A 19,010-nucleotide genomic window follows, 5' to 3' on the forward strand; every position below is an offset into this window, starting at 1 on the left:
TGCCAATGATTATAATATGGTAGTTTTCTCTTGATCCACTCGGATCAGTTAAATACTAAACAAAATCAGACTTTTTTCAAATATAATAAAACAGCAAACCAAAATGCCTAAAATACTCTTTCTAATCAGTTAAATACAGTTATATTGAATTGTATGCTTTCTTTTTTCTTATTATTACTCAGATTGATATAGTACAGAGGTGTACATATATGTAAGCCTTTACATGAGGGTGTAGGACCCAGCCTCTATCATATTTACAGCTTATAGTATTGAACTACAGCAAATAAAACAGAATTCCAAATCGCCAAACAAAACAAAAGTTTTATAGTCAGATTTCTTAGCTTACTTTAATTTTAAAATCTAAGAAAGAAAGAAAGAAAGAAAGAAAAGAGTGAAAGAAAAAAACAACCTAACAAGTTTAGATGAGAAGGAAGAAATGACAGAAACATTAAAACTAAAATAAGGAATGAAGGAAGGAATGACAAGGTAAAGAGAGAATGGAAGGAAACTAAAAGGGAAAGAAGCATGGAACACAATAAAAGGGGCGCAAGATAAAACAATGAATGTGATGAATCAGAATGAACAACATGGTCAAAAACAGACATAAAAATAATCCTTATGCAAAACGCTTGAACTACAGTTCAACCCAGTTCAAGTAGAGATCAAAAATAAATGTAAAAATAGGAAAGTTAAGTTGTGGTCTAAAAAAAGTTAAATAAACATCAGTACTCATCTGATTGTTTTGCTTGACTTTGTTTCACTTTTCATTCAAACTCCAGTTTAGAAAAAAAAAAAGACTCTGATGTGCCAGATAAAAACAAACAAGTTAGGAAGGAAGAGATGGCAAGAAAGGTAATGCAGAATGGTTGGGATATAAAAAAAAAAAAACAGTAAGAAGAAGGAATAAATTCAAAAAGAATGTAAAGAATGTTGAAAATAAGGGAAAACAAGCAAGGCAAAAACACAGAAGGGATTCAGGAGAGGTAAGATAGGCATGGTGCATGATTAAAGCGAAGTGAAAATAAATAATGAAGAAAAGGAAGGAAAGTTACAATGAAGGAAAGAAAATTAGAAAGAAATGAAGAGAATAAAGGTAAATGAAACATCAAGGATTTACAAAGATACTTTATTATTTTGTTATTACGTATTTTGTTAGTAGGTTATCTCTAATTGATGTCTAACACATTGCAGACTATTCCAGCCTGCATAGAAACTCTCTGTGACATAAAATTGTTTTAGCAATTTCTCTAAAATTGGCAGCCGCCTTACCTTAACAGATAAGGATGTTTTGTTTGTTTGGGATGGAGAAATGTGAACTTGTCAAAACAGAATTTTTATACGTTATACATTTTTTTTTAATTTGTGGTAAATATCTTATTTACAGCTCCAAATATTTACAACAAAAACCTAATTTCCAGATTTTATCATTTTCTTTTAATATATATATTCCCTAAAATTTTGTGCAAATGCTAAAGCCATGCAAATTATAACCACCCTTAAAGAATTGTAACCGTGGAGCATAGATTAGATTTGATTTTGACATTTTAAAAAAAATAGTTCTGTTCTGTAAAGCCCTTTGTTGTTGTATATGTAATTATTAATGTTATATATTGTTAATGTACGTTGATTTTTTTGCAATAAAAGAAATTGGGAGACCTTTATACAGAAAACATCAAATACATCTAAAGTTCTCAAGTACAGTGAAGAAATTAAAAGACTGAAATTTAAATTTGCCCTCAAAAATTGTCTTGGAAGAGGAAATTACATGGAACTTCCCACATGTGTGAATATTTTCCCCTTTAATTAACAGTGTTAAAAAAATTCTGTAACAAAAATGTTTTGTTTTTTTTAACAAAATCAAGGATCTTGTATGTCTCCCAGACTGGGAGCCACCAACCCTCTCCTAAGCTTAATTAGCGCAGAGCGCATAAAGCCGAGGTGGAAAACAACAGGCGCTCTGAAGCTGCTCTATTTTAAGGATTCCATTGACTGGAGCACCAAAACAAACGGTTCAAAAGCTTCTCGACATTTTTTTTTTTATTATTGTTAAATAAAGAATAATATTGACTTATTTTCCGACAGAGTAAGTGCGTGTATTACTGGAATAAATCAAAGGATTGTCTTAATTATGCTGTTTTCGTGCGCTGCGACGCCACACTTCCAAATGCAAAATGGCCACATGGTGTAGTAACCTTCAGCTCTGCTCCCTGGATCCATCCCTCTGACTTCTGCGCGCTCAAAACAATGCGTCGGATGCTCCTGCTCCACCGGATCCCCTCCTCTTTTGGTTTAAATACCCAAGTATGGATGATCAAATAAAATAATGGGCGTACATAGATAGATTAGCTGTGTTCACCTACAGTTATTCAGAAACACATGGTCCAAATCTACCGTTTTTATAGCAGGCGCACGACGGGGTTATGCTTAAACTCTAATTAAAATAACCCAGAAATGATCCCTATAGCACACCTACTGTTTACATATTAAGTTAATCACAAATATTATAAGTTCAAAGACATATTTACCTAAAACATAAACACAATGTGGAATAAACACTACTTACTCTCTCCATGGATAGGTCTTACGCAGATGGAAGAAACAAACAGCAGCAAACCCCAAAACAAGGTCAGGCTACCCATCGATGTTCCTGCTCCTACGTTCATTATTTTCCTTTCAAAAATACAAAAAAATTGAATATAAAAAGGCTCGTAGACGTCCACGCTTCACAAGAGAGCCTTTATATATGTATATTTAAAAAAATAATAAGAAAAACAAAGGTATGATGAATGTCTGTAGCCAACAAGGCTACTCTTTGGCAGACTCCAAATGCTTTGTGAGGTTTTATTTTATGTAGTAGTGTTTAAAAAAAAAATAAAAATACATGCGACTTAGGTGGGGAGGAATGGCGTTTTTGATCGAAAATAATCCCCAAAATGCAGCCTGTTATTTTTCGTGATCACTGCACACTTTGGCTGCTGGCGCGCACAGGCCAGTGATTTTCCTGGATAAATGATGGTAATCCCCATCTTCATTCTCCATCTCTTAAAAACAGCAGTGCGCCTCCAGTGTTTTAAGGCCTGGTTGTTGACAATAATGATTATTTAAAAAAAAATGCTTATATTTAAATGTATATTTCCAGCAGATGTCTATTAAATTGTTCTCAAGAATCCACTCGTGAAAATGCTGAATGATGAAGAGGAGGATGAAAAAAAAAACAAAACACGGACACATCCACAGGGGTGGTGGCTGAGAGGGGCTGAAAAATGAATGAACACCCCCCCTCCCCCCCTTCCTTCTCTGCCTATGCCATCCAGCAAGCACAGCCTAGAAGATCCGGGAGTGATTGCAGTACCAGCGGAGGTACCGGCTGGATTTAGTACTAAATTTCCCCTCAGCTCCTGTCGGACTGATCCCTGCTGGGTTTGCAACTCAGAGAAAATACCAGACTTGTGCCACGCAGGAGAATGGATCTTCAGCTACAGGACCTCGGCTTGGGTGGGAGGGAGCGAGAGAGCGTGGCCACGCAGTTGTCTTTTACGCGTGATTCCTCTGTTTTGCTCGTATTCCCCTCACCAACGTGGAGGAAAGTAAGAATAGAAATGATCCGATTGCGCGTAAAATCCAGGATGAAATGGTTCCGCTTCGTTCGTCCTCAGTTAGCGCAGACTGCTGCTGCTGCTGCTGGTCTCAACCCCTCCGTGGGATCGCTGCTCCAAACAAGAGTCAGCATCTCCCACACTGAAAAACACATAGCTCCACGGATAACACGGCAAGGAGCGGGCGGCAAAAAGCGGAGTGGATTTTAGTCCAGGTCTCAGAGAGCGCAACACGCCAAAACGGAATATATACAGGTGTATAAAAAAAAAATAATAATAATAATAAAGCATCACTTTTGGTCCCTCGTATTGGAAAATGAAACATATATATTTACATTAATTACACACATAGTGTATTATGTGAAGCTGTTGGTTTAGTGTCTTAGTAGATATGTATATCTATCTATATATATATAGCTGTATACAGAATATATATAATATATACATGTATAATATATATATAATATATATGGAAGTTGACTGAGTTTTTATTTTTAAATGCTTTTAAGTTGAAAGTCAAAGAATTTGAGGCAGCCTCAATGATCTGTAATTGTTTTACTTGACATGTTTTTTATGAAGGCTACCTGTCATTTAATTTAATGTATCTCTATTTATTATTTAACTTTGCTGCTCTTGGCCAGGACTCCCTTAAAAAGGGGTTTAATCTCAATGGGATTTATATAAATGTATATATGATTCCTGGGTTTATAGAACCCTATTTATATATTTAGTATTTCAATTTGATATTTTTTCAAAAATAATTTGGGGCTGAAGCACGGTATAAATCTAATTTTATCACAGGCCCCAATTTGTTAACTGCATACATTCAGTTTACAATATTAACATTTGTTAAATTAAATGTATCTTAGTGTTGCTTTAAAAACGAGAACTTGATTTCCTTTCTGAGGTTGTTATTCCTCCATTAGTTGTGTCCTTGATGCTATGTGAGAAACACAGACTGATTTAAAGTGAGGGAGAAATGTTGGGATCGTTTGTAGAAATGGTTGTCATACCACTTAGGGTGGGGCAGCTTTCATACACACACTCACCCCTAAAGTCATTTCGGAACCACTAATTAACCCAGCATGCATGTTTTTAGACAGATTGAGCCCCACACCCGCTACTGCCTACGTAATTTAAAGCAGAATACATGGAAAGACTTGGAAACTTCCGCTAACTTAGAGGAAGTTCGTTTAATCTGTAAACAAATGCTCTAACAAAGACAGAACTGGTTTTATTTTATAAACAACAAAAACAAGGAACCCCAGGAATTTAGATTCTGTTCATACAGAAAAAAAAGCAGATAGAGGTCTGTTATTCTCAAAAACTTTAAAAAGGAGCAGAGGCTTTTATGACCTTCCATAAGGTTACTGTAAAGAAAATCTAAAGCGGTCTTTCAACTGTTGCCCTTGATGCAAGATCTGGAATTTTTAAAAGTGTAGGACTTCTTTTTGACTTTGTTTTCTTTTTCCTCATGTCCCACTGAGCTCAAGTTAATAAGACCACCTGGTCAGAGGCTGTAAGATTTTATGTTATGGTTTTACAGCCCCTAAATCATACCAAAAACAAAACCCTTTCTGTAGTCCAGTCCACCACCTTTAGTTTAAATATGTAATCATTTTAGAGTTTGTAAACAGTGAAAGGTAATTTTCTATAATTATATGACAGAGTGTCTACATCTGCATTTATTTAGTTTAGAAATCCATCAGCAGAATGCATAACAGGATGAAGCAAGTAGTAAAACTGGCCGGCAAAGAATAACCTGATCACACAAATATTATTATTAGTCACACACAAAAGCTTTAAGAAAATCTTAACTGTTCTTATCACTCACTTCATGGAAAATTTGAGCTCCTAGTGTTTAAAGATTCAGCCAGCCCACATCAAGGTCCAACAGAAGGAAAAACTCTTCCTTTTTTTGGGACGTTTGTCTCCTTTCAGCTGCTCCCTTGATCAGGGGTCGCTGCACAGAGTCAATATGTCTTGCTCATGAACTATGCAAAGCTTTTCAGCCAGATAGGGAAATCATTTTAGTCCTGTGGTTTTAAAAGACTGATTTGGCTACTTTGGTAAAATGTTTATATTTTGGATAAAAGGCAAATTTCCCTATGGGCACATTAACAAAGTGATACTGCTGAGAGAAACAAAACAAAAACAATATGTTTTACTTCTCGTCCAAGAAGGATTCATAAAACTGATCGATTGATTGATTGATTGACTTTATTGATCTCACAGTGGAGACATTTACTCATTATATCAGCACAAATAGTCATAAAAAAGAAGAAGAAGGTGCCAAAGGAAGAAAAAGGTGCATGGGGCATTTACAGTATATACAGAGCGTCCACATATCAGATGACAGCTTAAGTCTCTTATTTAGCTGGATTATTATACAGGGTTATTTGTACAGGGTATTTACATAGGTATTTATATAGATGGATATTATATATATATAGCTATTGGACTGGGTATCAAATATAATGATACAGGTTATTGCACAGCTGTTATTGGTATTAATTAGTAATTGCACAGGGTAAAACAGAGTAATTGCACAGGGTGAACATCTAGGCAAGTTTTCACATTTTGCTGTAGCTTCTAGTAGTTTCTTTTGATCCATATTTAATAATTACTATCCTAATTTTTCCTTTTATCCAAATATCTTGCTACCGAATATGAATGATTTTGCTACCATGTAAAGCAAATCATTGAGCACAGGTAGAGATATTCTAACTCTCTCTAACCTTGTTATTGACTCTGGTCTTTTTGTGAAAAAGTAGACCTCCTTTCCTTTGTAAGATGTCTGACTGTGCATCTACAGGATAATGTGCTGGGTCAAAGAAACAATTTAAAGCGAGTATTATGAGCTGTAATTCTAAATTGCAAATAAAACTCTTTGAAACTATTTCCAGTAGTAATGCCCTTAGATTATATCAGTCGTGAATATGTTTCCTGCATTAAAAAGTCAGATTAGTATCAAGATTAACATTTCCAGCTGTTTGAAAAGATGAAGTAGCGTTTAAAATTAGATTGACTAATAAACAAATATTGTGTTGTAAGCATTTTTCTTTTTAACAATCTAATTGAAATTGTTTATTCTTTAAACAAGTTTAGTTAACATAAATGTTTAATTCATCCTCATGTCAGCATATGTTTACAATTTGGACTTTCTAAAATGATATTTAAATCTAAAATGATATTAATATTTACAATTATTAATAAACCTCTTAAGCTGTGGTGGAGAGCAACATTAGATTGCATCACTTACAGTAAACTGGACACTTAATTAAGAGAAATGTAAATACACTTGATCAGGTATTTTTTCAGTTTTTAATTATTTATAATCTTCCCAAAAAAATGTAATATCATTAGATTTTAATATCACCTGCTCCCAGTAAAACATTATCAGAATAAAGGAACAAAATTATGTTCATATAAAACTTTAAGTAGATATAATGCTGTTTAGTAAAGGTGAGATAAAAAAGGAGCAGTAGGAACATTCTTAATATCGTTCCACTCATTGCTTGATTGCAAATGCATTGGTTTTAATCAGCCGTGCTTTTCAATAAAAAGTTAAAGATCTCAATTTGTTCTTAATAAACTTAGTCATGGGTAGTAAGATGAAATCTACTCAGGATTATATAAATACAGAAAGTATTTTTTAATGGATCCAACTAGATGTAAAACTTAATATTGATTACCTTAGTCTTTGTATAGATTTCATATAGCAAATAATCCACATCAGTTGAAAAGATTGAAAAACGTAAAAGAGTACGGGTAAAATATTGCATTATTTAGCACAAACAATTTTATTATTGTATAATTCTTTCTCCAAATAATAAAATAAAAAATGCTTTAAGTCAAATGAAAGGGGAAAATTATAAACTTCAATCTAAAACCTAACTGATGTGGTTAGATATTGTTTTAATCTTAAATCAAAAGCAGCTACATAAAAGTTCAAGCTGCAAACATTGCTTAGAGACCTGAGGGAAAACCTGGCATGGAGCTTCAGCAGAGTGGGGGCGGACAGCTCTGCCTTTATCTCTCATTTATTCTGCTGCACCAGCAGAGGAGACAGTGCGCTCTGCTTATTCTGTTGCCTTCAACCTCATGACACGTTCCAGCAATGTCAAAAAAATCAATTAAACAGCACTTTTCTCGTATCTATATTATGCTGAGTGTCATCTTACTTGATGATTCAACAAAAAAATGTATTCTATTCAAAGAAAATGTTTCTTAGGAACTCTACTATTCCCACAAGCATTGCACACCATGGAGGAACCTGTAAAATATAGGGGTATACATTATAGCTTAACGATTTAATTAGTATAAATAATTCAAACTCAGATAAAAACCTTGAGAATAAACTTTAGAAAATGATTGAATTAAGGGCTCTCTTGAAAGTGATTAATGTAAAGCAGAAATATATTTTTACTAGGTAAAAACACAAATTTTACTAAAAGAGATTATAAAGAAATCGATTCTCAAACTTTTATTTCTGTATATATATTTTTTATTATTTTTTTACCAACAGTCTTTAACAACAACAGATAAAACCCGGTCACCATTCCCATTTGTTTTGACAACTCTGCCCTCTGTTGCTCCAACAGACACATTACAGATAAACTGGGGGATGAGGAGGTAGGGCGTCCTAACAGTGCATGTGTCTATAAGTCATCTAAGCAGACTATTTCACTTAGATTCCCCTGTCTATATATAATTATATCCATACTAATTTATTGTCTTTATTGCACTTTCATTTAACTCGCTTGAAATGACCTAAGTGAAACAATATGAAACAAAGTTAACTTTAATACTGAGAGGATTTGATGAAGGTGAAAAACAAAAACTCTCCAGTGCTTAGAACTGTGGTAGAATGGCTTGACCATTGACAGCTGTTAAATGAGTTCTGTTGTTTCACATGTAAGTACTATTTGTCCTCCACATAAAGTCAAGACAAAACAATCTGAAGCTTGTTATTGCATCAGGAAGTGATCAGAAGAAGTTCAAGAACATGAAGTCTTAAGGAAGGCACAACAAACCAGAAACTGATCACCCAGCCTCTATGTGGCTGTAACAGATTTCTTAAAAAACAAAATAACAAAACAAAACAATGTTACTACAGTAATGGAGCTGCCTTGGCAAACTACAAAAACTGCTGGTCGTATACTGCATGTCTGGAAATTCAGAATTTTGTGTTGAAAACTTGGTTCATTTCTTCACAAGGATCATTTTCTCTGTCCTGCTCCTCGGTCTCATTCTTCTCTTTAAAAACCTGCAAAAAGTCCCACGACTCTGGAACAAGTTGACGATTGTAGATCAGGTCCAGCAGCCATGACACTGCTACAATACTTATTAAAGATGATAACATGGCGACAGTTCTGTAAGGAAAGTACTGTATGATCCGATCATTCTCCTCCCTCCATCCAGGGTACAGGAGCACAGGAGGGATCCTTAGTATGGGTTCACCACTCAGTACCCGGAGCAACAAGCCCACCACGAAGCCACTAATAGCTCCATAGGTGTTTGCACGTTGGAAGTGCAGAACACAGACCAGCTGTGGGAAAATCACACAGTAGAGGAGATCTCCGCTTAGGATCCAGAGAGCTGCTACACTGTCATCCCCAAAGGCCAAACCCATTCCAGCCAGACCTACAACCAGCACACAAATGCGGATCACCCACTGCAGTTCCCTCTCTGAGGCCTGCAGGCAATGAAAAAAACAGAAAAAACAAAAAGCAGATAATAAGAACAGAGTGTCTCTATTTAGGGAAGGATCAAACTATGCTTCCACACACCTTTTTCCTCAAAATTTTCTTGTATATGTTTTGTGTAAACATAGATGCTGATGAAAGCAGCACAGAGTCCATGGAGGACATAACAGCTGCAGCCACAGAACCAATGCCTAACACTGCCACCCAGGTGGGTGTGAGGTGCTGCAGAGCCAGAGGCAGGATCTTCCCTGCATCTCCTCGTTCAAACGGAGGAGGGAGACCGTAATCAGTCTGGTTCCAGTCTTAGAGAAAAGGAGAAGATAATACAATATTTAAAAAAAGTTAAATGGGAAATAAACTTTTCTGATGTTTTGGTGTGAGAGAATACCTGCAGCACCAGCCATGACTCCAATGACAACTGAGGGGATTCCCATGATAAAAACTGTCACAGCAGCAGCGAAACAGGTGATCTGTGCCTGAGCAGAGGAGGATGCGGAGAGGATCCTTTGGTATAAAGCTTGATAGGACAGTCCCCCTAAAGCCTGAAATGCCAGAAAAACAGATTAGTTAGATTACTTTTCAATTATCTCACAGAGCTTTTCTCGAGACAATGTTTTCACACAGAACTATATCTAAAAATATAAAGAACGTCTTTTTAATGTGGCAATTTAAATCTGTGGTACTCTTTACGTACCTTTTTTCTTTTGCTTTTCTTTTTTTTTTTGCATCACAGCCAAGTTTAATAAATTGGCCTTTCTATTTAAAAAAAAGTTGTCCAATTTGATTACTATGAGCATCATTTTTACAAGCAAAAGACACTATTGCTGTAGTTTGATTACATGCTGCCATCTAGTGTAGGCATTATTTATGGCCGTGCCACACATTTAAAACAGCGGAAAAAAGGATTAATTTACATGCTTGAATTCAAAATTTGTCACAGATAAAAACACATACAAACATTTGGGAGTTCTTTATTTCTCACTAATTGTTGTCTGTCATATCTTATATTGTTCAAAACCTTTTGGAAATCCAATGATATTCTCTACATCAAAGTACTTCACATAATCCAAAAAAGTAAACTAAGCCTACTGTATAGTTTGATCTTTGTTGAAATCTGAGTCTGAGGCTTCCTCAGCTATGGAGTTACAGATAAACACAATGGAAACTGGTCGCTCATATACAGACTTGGAAAATGATTTTTCTGTTTGATTATTAGTTTGTTTTTACCAGCAGCAGCATCTCATCGACCCACTTTCCTGCGTCCGCCATTTCTAGGTGTCCAATCCATTCATGTTTATTTGTATGGTTGAGTGGAAGTGTTTGTGAAATAGAAGTAACTGCTGGACTAAGCACGGTAAACGGGACAGAGATCCACTAAAAGGGGAGAAAAAAAAGAGATTGTGTTAGCTTTTAGGTAAAATTTCCAACATTTCCAGAGTAGTGCACCACTCTTTGAGTTCTATATTACTTACACCTATTTCCAAATCCTATTCTTTCTATATTCCATAATTAGTGATCCAGATATATATTTTCATCTTAATCCATTTTGTTTTACTTCATTTCCACAGATTTTGGAGAAGGAAGTGTTCAACTACTAATGAATAAAATAATAATTGTATCCATTAAAAATTTGCTTTTATCCTCAATTTCATTTGGAGGGTGCTTAGTCTAGAGACTAGTCTAGAGTCTAGCTGATTAGTCTAGAGACCAAATCACAAATTGTAGTTGGAGTGGTATTTATAGATACAAAAATTATAATTCTACACATTATACCTTAATATTTGTTTTTTAAAATTATCAAACATGAATGTCTCTAGCACGTGTTTAGACTGGATCTAATAATTCCCTGTAAACAAAGCAAGATTTAAAAATTCCATCCAATATGCCTCAATGTGTTTGCAGTGGGGGGTACTGGAGTCTATCCCAGCAGTCAACAGGCAAGTTACACCCTGAATGGTCTGGTCCACCTGTCCATCGCAGGGCCACACAGAGACACTCACACTGCCTTCTAAGTGGAATTTGGAATGTCCAATCAACCTAACATGTAGGTTTTTGGACTGTTGGAGGAAGCCGGGGAACCCAGAGAAAACACAAGTAAAGATGGGGATCATGCAAACTCCACACAGAAAGGTCCAGGTACTCCCAGGACTTGAACCCAGAACCCTCCTCCTGTGAGGCAATGATGTTAATGTTAATCATCACATCACCATGACGCCCTGGTAAAAAAAAAAAAAAAAAATCACTGTATTACATTTTTATATGTATTACAGGTGTTCCTCAGGGCTCGGTTCTTAGCCAATCTTTTCTTTCATATATTTTGTACAATAGCATTTTTGAATCCTGGGAGAAAATTCAAAGGTGTAAGTTGGCAAAAAGTGTGTTGTATGTGCTAAAAAAATGTTTATCTTTGTTGATACAACCAATACATTTGGAGTCAATTACAGTAAAGTTAACATTTATATAGTGTGTTACCTGTTGCCAAGGTCCCAGTCTTTAAATTGTAAATCTAATTTAGCTCTAAAGAAGAAAGGGCCATCAAGCAATTAATTCTAAGAGGTAAACTCTTTTGATATCAAGTTGGATTCTAATTTAGGATTTACACCATATATTAGGATGCCAAAGTAAGCTGCATGACCATAAATGTACACTTTGAAAATTTTATGTCGCTCAGTTGCACAATTTTTGAAGTGAAAATAAGTTCCTTACTTGCAGAATATTGCTGATTTTCAAGTTAAACTGAAAAAGATACATCATTAATAGCCACCATATGTTATTTTTTTTGATTGCCCATCAGTTTATATTTAATGGCAATATTCTTATCTGTTGGATTCTAAAGGTCTCAGCAGGGAGAGATATTGCATTTGGCTTCAGTTGCAAACCAATATGTTTATGGCCTTTTTAAAAATTACCTGTACAAAATAAATCATTAAAAATAAACATGTGCTTTGATTTCTTACCAGGCTAACAAAAATAAAACAAAGCTGGAAAATATCAGTGTATGCAACTGAGTAAAGGCCTCCAAGAAATGTGTAGATGATGGAGACAGCTGCTGAGATGATGATAGAGATGGTAGATGATATCCCAAGAATTATGCTCATAGTTCCACCTAAATACAAAAACAAGACATTACAAAATATTCAGAGAGATTGTATTGTTTATAATTTCTTAATATTTTCTAAATTAAATATGGATGGTCCTTTTTATAATCATAAATTGTTCACTAAACTAGAACATTAATCGGATTAAAATCGATTTGTCGGATTAAAAGTGCCTTTAAAAGTGCCTTAAAAAAAAAAAACAATGTTTAATCTGATGTAATATCCTGATCTTAAATATTGTGTTTCTATTACCTGTAACTAACATGGCAACTAAAAGAAAATAAGGCTTAAAAAGCTTCAGCCTGTTATTCAATTTTTAAATGTTCTCCACTTCACAATTTACTGGATCCATCTGAGTACAATACAGTTTTAATAAAAACTATCACTATTTTAAGCAACTTATGCAAGAAATATTGATTATTATAACATGAAAATGGAGAAAATTAGTTATTTACCAAGAGCAGCAAGGATGCAGGCAACCCATAATATGTCACTGACCAAAGCAGGAAGCATGATTACTGCCGTAAATATGCTGCCATAACGAATCTGAAACGGGTCCAACATGGTCACATAACACATTGACCTCATTGGTTTTGCAAAAAATAGTCCACCTTAAACAGAAAGCACAAACAATCAATTTCATGTAGTCAACAAAGCCTAACTCATAATATCCATCAGGGAGCAAGTTAGATTTGAAAGGATTCCTATTGTTTTTAAATATCTACAGAAACTAGCTGGTTAACAGTTTGAAAGGGAAACTGCTCACTGCACTAACATATTTTCTGCTTTTTAGGTTGTAAAAGAAGAACACTTTTCACCAGTTCTTCTATATAAAACAATAACCAGTGGCTTGATATACAGACAGAAGGCTGGCTTGCTTTGTCTACTTACCCAACAAAAAATTCATTGCAAATGAAGGGGGGCCCACAGCCCAGACAAGGCCTTGGCTGGGAGAATAAACAACCTCAGCAGTTCCCATAATATAAGCTCCACCAACCCATGTTGCTTAAAGCAAAACACAGAAAAGAATAGAATTAAGAAAGTACAGGCAACAATTATTATTTTCAAATAAAAAATGAAAGACTACCTGTCATGGTAAACATCCCAACCAGAACGCTGATGTTGCGGCCACCAACAATGGCAATCTCGCTCTTTGGGCCTGTGCATTTCTTCTCAACATGCCTGGCTTTACGCGATCCCCATACTCCAATTGCCAGGATAAGAATATAAAAAATGATCACAGACACCAGTCCAGGGACATCCACTGCCATGATCCTTTTAGTTAAAAGAAAAATATGGATTATTTGATCTGACATTGAAGTAACTCCAGTCATTTCTAGTGGTTGTATAACAGTGGGTGGCCTCTAAAAGAGAGGTTCACCTGATGCATGTTAATCCAAACCCTTCAAAACAGTATGGGCAGATATGAGAAAGTTCTTGCATCTCACAGAATGCATTTGAAAAATAAGCTCTGATTTGAATTTTGATTGTTTTTCCAAACTTTTTTCTATTACAGTCAAATTGAAGTTGGATAAGTTATCTCCAAATGCATGATCCCTAATAATTCATGGTAAATGGTAAATGGTAAATGGCATGTACTTATATAGCGCCTTTATTCAAGTTAGGAGACTTGACCAATCCCTAATAATTCATGACAAACAACTTATATCTCTTATTGATATTATCATCAAGTCTGTAAACAATACAAAAGTAATGAAGGGTAAACAATAAAGTAATTCTAATTTCAACATTTTGGAAAATTACTGCCTAGTGAAGACAATGTCCTCATCGGATAACAGCTGTTTTAGCAAAACTACTGTTATCCACATGCTCCCACAGGGCATTGAATGTTTCCCTTTGCCCACAGCAAATGTTGACATGTTGAACAAACGCTTATGAACCCTTGAAGACCCTGCAGATAGTCCAGTGTTCAGCTGTCAGGACGAAAACTTCACAGCTCCTCCTGAATCTGAGGTTCAACAATCAGCCAGAATCCCTTCCCCATCCTCAGGGCATTGGCTTTCCTCGGAGACTGAGAAGTGTGATCTCCCTACAGTTAAACAAAGTAGTAGCCTGGCCAGCCAGACTGAATTACATTGGGCATAAGAAATCACAGAGTGGGAGGTTTGCCCATAATGCAAAAGCGCTTTTCTGAAACCATAACAGTCAAGATTGCAGATGCAACAGAGCAATATTTAAATTATATCCTTTATTATGTCCTGAAAGAGCCATTTATATTTTCAAAATTTAAACAACTAGCTACTCTAAGAGATAAAAAAAAAAAAAAAAAAATCAAACACATCTGTAGTTACCTTTTTGGTTCTAAAACGTTTCTGTTGACTCTGTTAGTCCAGCCTTTGAAATCAGTCTATATCCGTTTCTTTCCAGAGTGATGTATCTTGTATACAGCGAAAGTTAGTCTGTCAGGCCAAGCTAAAAAAAACACCCTCTTGAAGGGGAACCACAACCCCCAGTCTGCCAGTCATGGGGCGCTAACCCAACTGCCATGCAGTAGGAAAAATGACAGTCCAGCAACATCTAAAGACCCAAGATACTCAGGACGGATCTCACAATGTAGCAAAAAAAAAAAAAGTATAGACTGAAAAACAATCCAAACGATTTATTTTGCACAAAACCACCCCTGACAGTAGTAAAGCACTTGGACCACTGTCTGGTGAATGATTCTGAGTTGATTTGGCCAAAAGCTTTCAATCGTTATCCTAAAAGACCCAGGGGTGGACACTGGGTCAATGGTTTAAGGAGCAGTTTTAAGACAGATTAATTAAAACAGCACTGGGTTGTTCATTAATCACCTTCTCTGTCTTCATCTACAGCAATGAACTGATACTCTGGCTGAAGACTCCATAAGCTAACATACTGTAGTATGTTTTGCATATGGATCATCATGTCTTGAACACTGTGTCCAAGTAATATTCACCCAGCCTCAAGCACAATGGTAGACTTTATACACAGTAGACTTTGGACCAAATGAGTGGTATATCTGGTGAGATGTGATTCCATTGTGAATTTAAGTACAACTTTCTGACGACTGAGAAGCGGGGATCCAGTATTAAAATCAGGATAGAGAGTGGGATTACTCAAAAGGGTCTTAAAACAGATCTGCAGTGACTAGGGCATGTAAGACAGCAATTTCTGCAGGAGAGACACACAGGTTAGTGACCCGATTATGAAGATGCGAGTCACTAACATGGTTTAACAGTTCAGTCCGAGCCCAGAGAACGACATAGACAACAGCCAATCGGATGACAAGTAAAAGCCTCCCCTTTTGTCATTACACTGTCACAAGTACAGAGCAACAACATTAACTCTCTGCATTTAATCCATCCCCTTGGGGAGCAGTGTGGGGTTAAGGGTCTTTGCTCAGGGAGTCAGAGTGGCATACTGAGGGAGTGGGGCTTGAACTCATAACCTCTGGATTCTAAACGCAATTGCCTAAGCACTAGGTTGCCACTCCCCACAAGAAAGAAGGTTGCTGGATTCAGAGTACAAAGTATTACACCATAGAACCCCTTAAGCCACAGAGCCCCAGATGCTGAATCCTTCAAGACTGCAGAATAAGCATTAGTCCAAAAACAGGTCAGGCAAACAGATCAGAACATGAACAGGCTGGCTCAGTGGTTGAGATTCTTTACAAAAAAANAAATCAGGATAGAGAGTGGGATTACTCAAAAGGGTCTTAAAACAGATCTGCAGTTTTAGAGTAGCAGGGACTAGGGCGTGTAAGACAGCAATTTCCTGAGGAGAGACACACGGGTTAGTGACCACGATTATGAACACGCGAGTCACTAACATGGTTTAACAGTTCAGTCCGAGCCCAGAGAACGACAAAGACAACAGACAATCGGATGACAAGTAAAAGCCTCCTCTTTTGTCATTACACTGTCACAAGTACAGAGCAGCAACATTAACTCTCTGCATTTAATCCATCCCCTTGGGGAGCAGTGTGGGGTTAAGGGTCTTTGTTCAGGGAGTCAGAATGGCAGACTGAGGGAGTGGGGTTTGAACTCATAACCTCTGGATTCCAAACGCAATTGCCTAACCACTAGGTTGCCACTCCCCAACAGGCAAACAGATCAGAACATGAACAGGCTGACTCAGTGGTTGAGATTCCACCATATCACATAATTCAGGTGTGCCTCCAAAACCTATGGAGATTTTTTATTCCACATCTGTAACAGAAGGCATTTTAAATTTGTATTTCATTCCACGTGGGCTTGGGTAATTGCCACCGAAAAATGTATCAAAATCCGGATGCTTACTCAGTAGGAAGGAAGCCAAATTGCAACTGAAAGCACATTAAACAAATGTGATCCTCAGCTCATACAGTGTGGAAGGTGAGAAAAAAAAATAAAAATAAAATATATATATATATATATATAAATCTATCTGATCTGGGAGGAGATGCCCCAGGACGCCATCTGTCGTCTCATAAGGAATGGTAAATGGCCTGTACTTATATAGCACCTTTTTTCAAGTCAGGAGACTTGACCAAAGCTGTTTACACTACATTCATTCACTCACACACACTCACAGGTTGATGGTGGCAAGCTACATTGTAGCCACAGCTGCCCTGGGGCTCACTGACAGAAGCAGGGCTGCCGTACACTGGCGCCACCGGGCCCTCTGACCACCATCAATAGACAATGCAGATGAAGTGTCTTGCCCAAGGACACAAAAACACTGAAAGTCGGAACCAGGGCTTGAACCATCAATCCTTCGATTTCAGGGCGAAATCCTACATCCAACACCACTATTGCCCCGACATGCCCAGACGTTGAAAGAGTGAGAATATAAGACAAAAAATGTCCCCAAGAGAGAATTATGAATACAGAAATGTATTGTCATAACATAGGATAGATGGACCCAGTATTCAAGGCGAGACAGCCAGCAGGAAGGTTAAAAATGTTTATTAAAACAAAAACAGACAGAACAGAAACGCGCCACTGTGGAACTGCGACCGCAGCGACTGCAGGTGCGGGGCGCAACCCATCACTGATTCTGCAGAGGGAAACACAGTTAAGTGACCAAAATCATCTGAACAGAAGATGATATTTAGAGTGAGTCACTTACCTGGTTCAACTGTTCAGTCCACTCACGAACGGACAGATCCGGGTTCCAGGAATCCAAACAGAGCACAAAGGCAGGTTNAGGGGGTTGTTAATCAGTTTCAGCTGCTTTGGTGTTAATGAAATTAACAACAGGTGCACTAGAGGGGCAACAACGAGACGACCATCAAAACAGGAATGATTTACAAGTGGAGGCCACTTACATTTTTTCCCCTCCTCATCTTTTTGGACTCTTTTTCATCAGTTTTGCAGTTGGCTAGGGTCACTGTCACTACTATTAGCATGAGGTGCTACCTGGACCCCAGAGGTTGCACAGGCAGTCCAACTCCTCCAGGATGGCACATCAATATGTGCCATTGCCAGAAGGTTTGCTGTGTCTCCCAGCACAATCTCAAGAACACAGAGGAGATTGCAGGAGATGGGCAGTTTCTCCTTTGTGCAAGGAGGAGCAGGAGGAGCACTGCCAGAGCCCTACAAAATGACCTCCAGCAGGCCACTGGTGTGAATGTGTCTGACCACACAATCAGAAACAGACTACATGAGGGTGGCCTAGTGGGCCTCGTGCTCACTGCCCAGCACAGTGGAGCTCTGTGCTTTTCACAGTTGAGAACAGGTTAACCCTGAGCACATGTGACAGACATGAAAGGGTCTGGAGAAGCCGTGGAGAACTTTATGCTGCCTTTAACATCGTTCAGCATGACTGGTTTGGTGGTGGGTAAGCAATGGTTTGGGGAGGCATATCCATGGAGGCACACAGACCTATACAGGCTAGACAACGGCACCCTGACTGCCATTAGGTATTGGGATGAAATCCTTGCACCCATTGTCAGACCCTATGCTGGTGCAGTGGGTCCTGGGTTCCGCCTGGTGCACAACAATGTCCTCATGTGGCGCTAATATGCTGGCAGTTCCTGGAGGATGAAGGAATTTATAGCATTGATTGCTGACCCCCACGCTCACCTGACCTAAATCTAATAGAAAACCTCTGGGACATTAGGTTTTGATCCATCCAACACCGCCAGGTTGCACCTCAGACTGTCCAGGAGCTCAGTGATGCCCTGGTCCAGATCTGGGAGGACATGCCCCAGGACGCTATCTGTCGTCTCATTAGTAATGGTAAATGGCCTGTACTTATATAGCACCTTTTTTCAAGTCAGGAGACTTGACCAAAGCGCTTTACATTACATTCAGTCATTCACCCATTCACGCACACACTCACAGACTGATGGTCTGATGGGCTCACAGGGCCCTCTGACCACCATCAGTAGACAATGCAGGTGAAGTGTCTTGCCCAAGGACACAACAACACTGAAAGTCGGAGCCAGGGCTTGAACCGTCAATCCTTCAATTTCAGGGCAAACTCCTACATCCGACGCCACTGTTACCCCGACATGCCCCAACATTGTGGGAGTGAGAATATAAGACTAAAAATGTCCCCAAGAGAGAATTATGAATACAGAAATGTATTGTCATAACATAGGATAGATGGACCCAGTATTCAAGGCGAGACAGCCAGCAGGA

At 37.6% G+C, this 19,010-nt stretch overlaps 1 protein-coding gene across 1 annotated transcript in view; it reads right to left on the reverse strand.

The window, feature by feature from the left end:
* Window positions 1-8,152: 8,152 nt before the first annotated feature.
* Window positions 8,153-19,010, reverse strand: part of LOC107102399 (high-affinity choline transporter 1-like) — a 28,362-nt gene continuing 17,504 nt past the window's right edge. The window contains exons 2-9 of the mRNA XM_015401687.1: window positions 13,490-13,677; window positions 13,294-13,407; window positions 12,858-13,013; window positions 12,262-12,410; window positions 10,532-10,678; window positions 9,693-9,846; window positions 9,389-9,606; window positions 8,153-9,294 (exon numbers count right to left, since the gene is read on the reverse strand). Coding sequence (XP_015257173.1) covers window positions 8,776-9,294; window positions 9,389-9,606; window positions 9,693-9,846; window positions 10,532-10,678; window positions 12,262-12,410; window positions 12,858-13,013; window positions 13,294-13,407; window positions 13,490-13,673 — 1,641 coding nt within the window. The 5' untranslated portion in view covers window positions 13,674-13,677 and the 3' untranslated portion in view covers window positions 8,153-8,775. The remainder of the gene's footprint in view (window positions 9,295-9,388; window positions 9,607-9,692; window positions 9,847-10,531; window positions 10,679-12,261; window positions 12,411-12,857; window positions 13,014-13,293; window positions 13,408-13,489; window positions 13,678-19,010) is intronic.

The sequence above is a fragment of the Cyprinodon variegatus genome, unplaced genomic scaffold (genome assembly GCF_000732505.1).
Source record: "Cyprinodon variegatus isolate N-32 unplaced genomic scaffold, C_variegatus-1.0 Scaffold1249, whole genome shotgun sequence".
In the NCBI taxonomy this organism is placed as follows: Eukaryota; Metazoa; Chordata; class Actinopteri; order Cyprinodontiformes; family Cyprinodontidae; genus Cyprinodon; species Cyprinodon variegatus.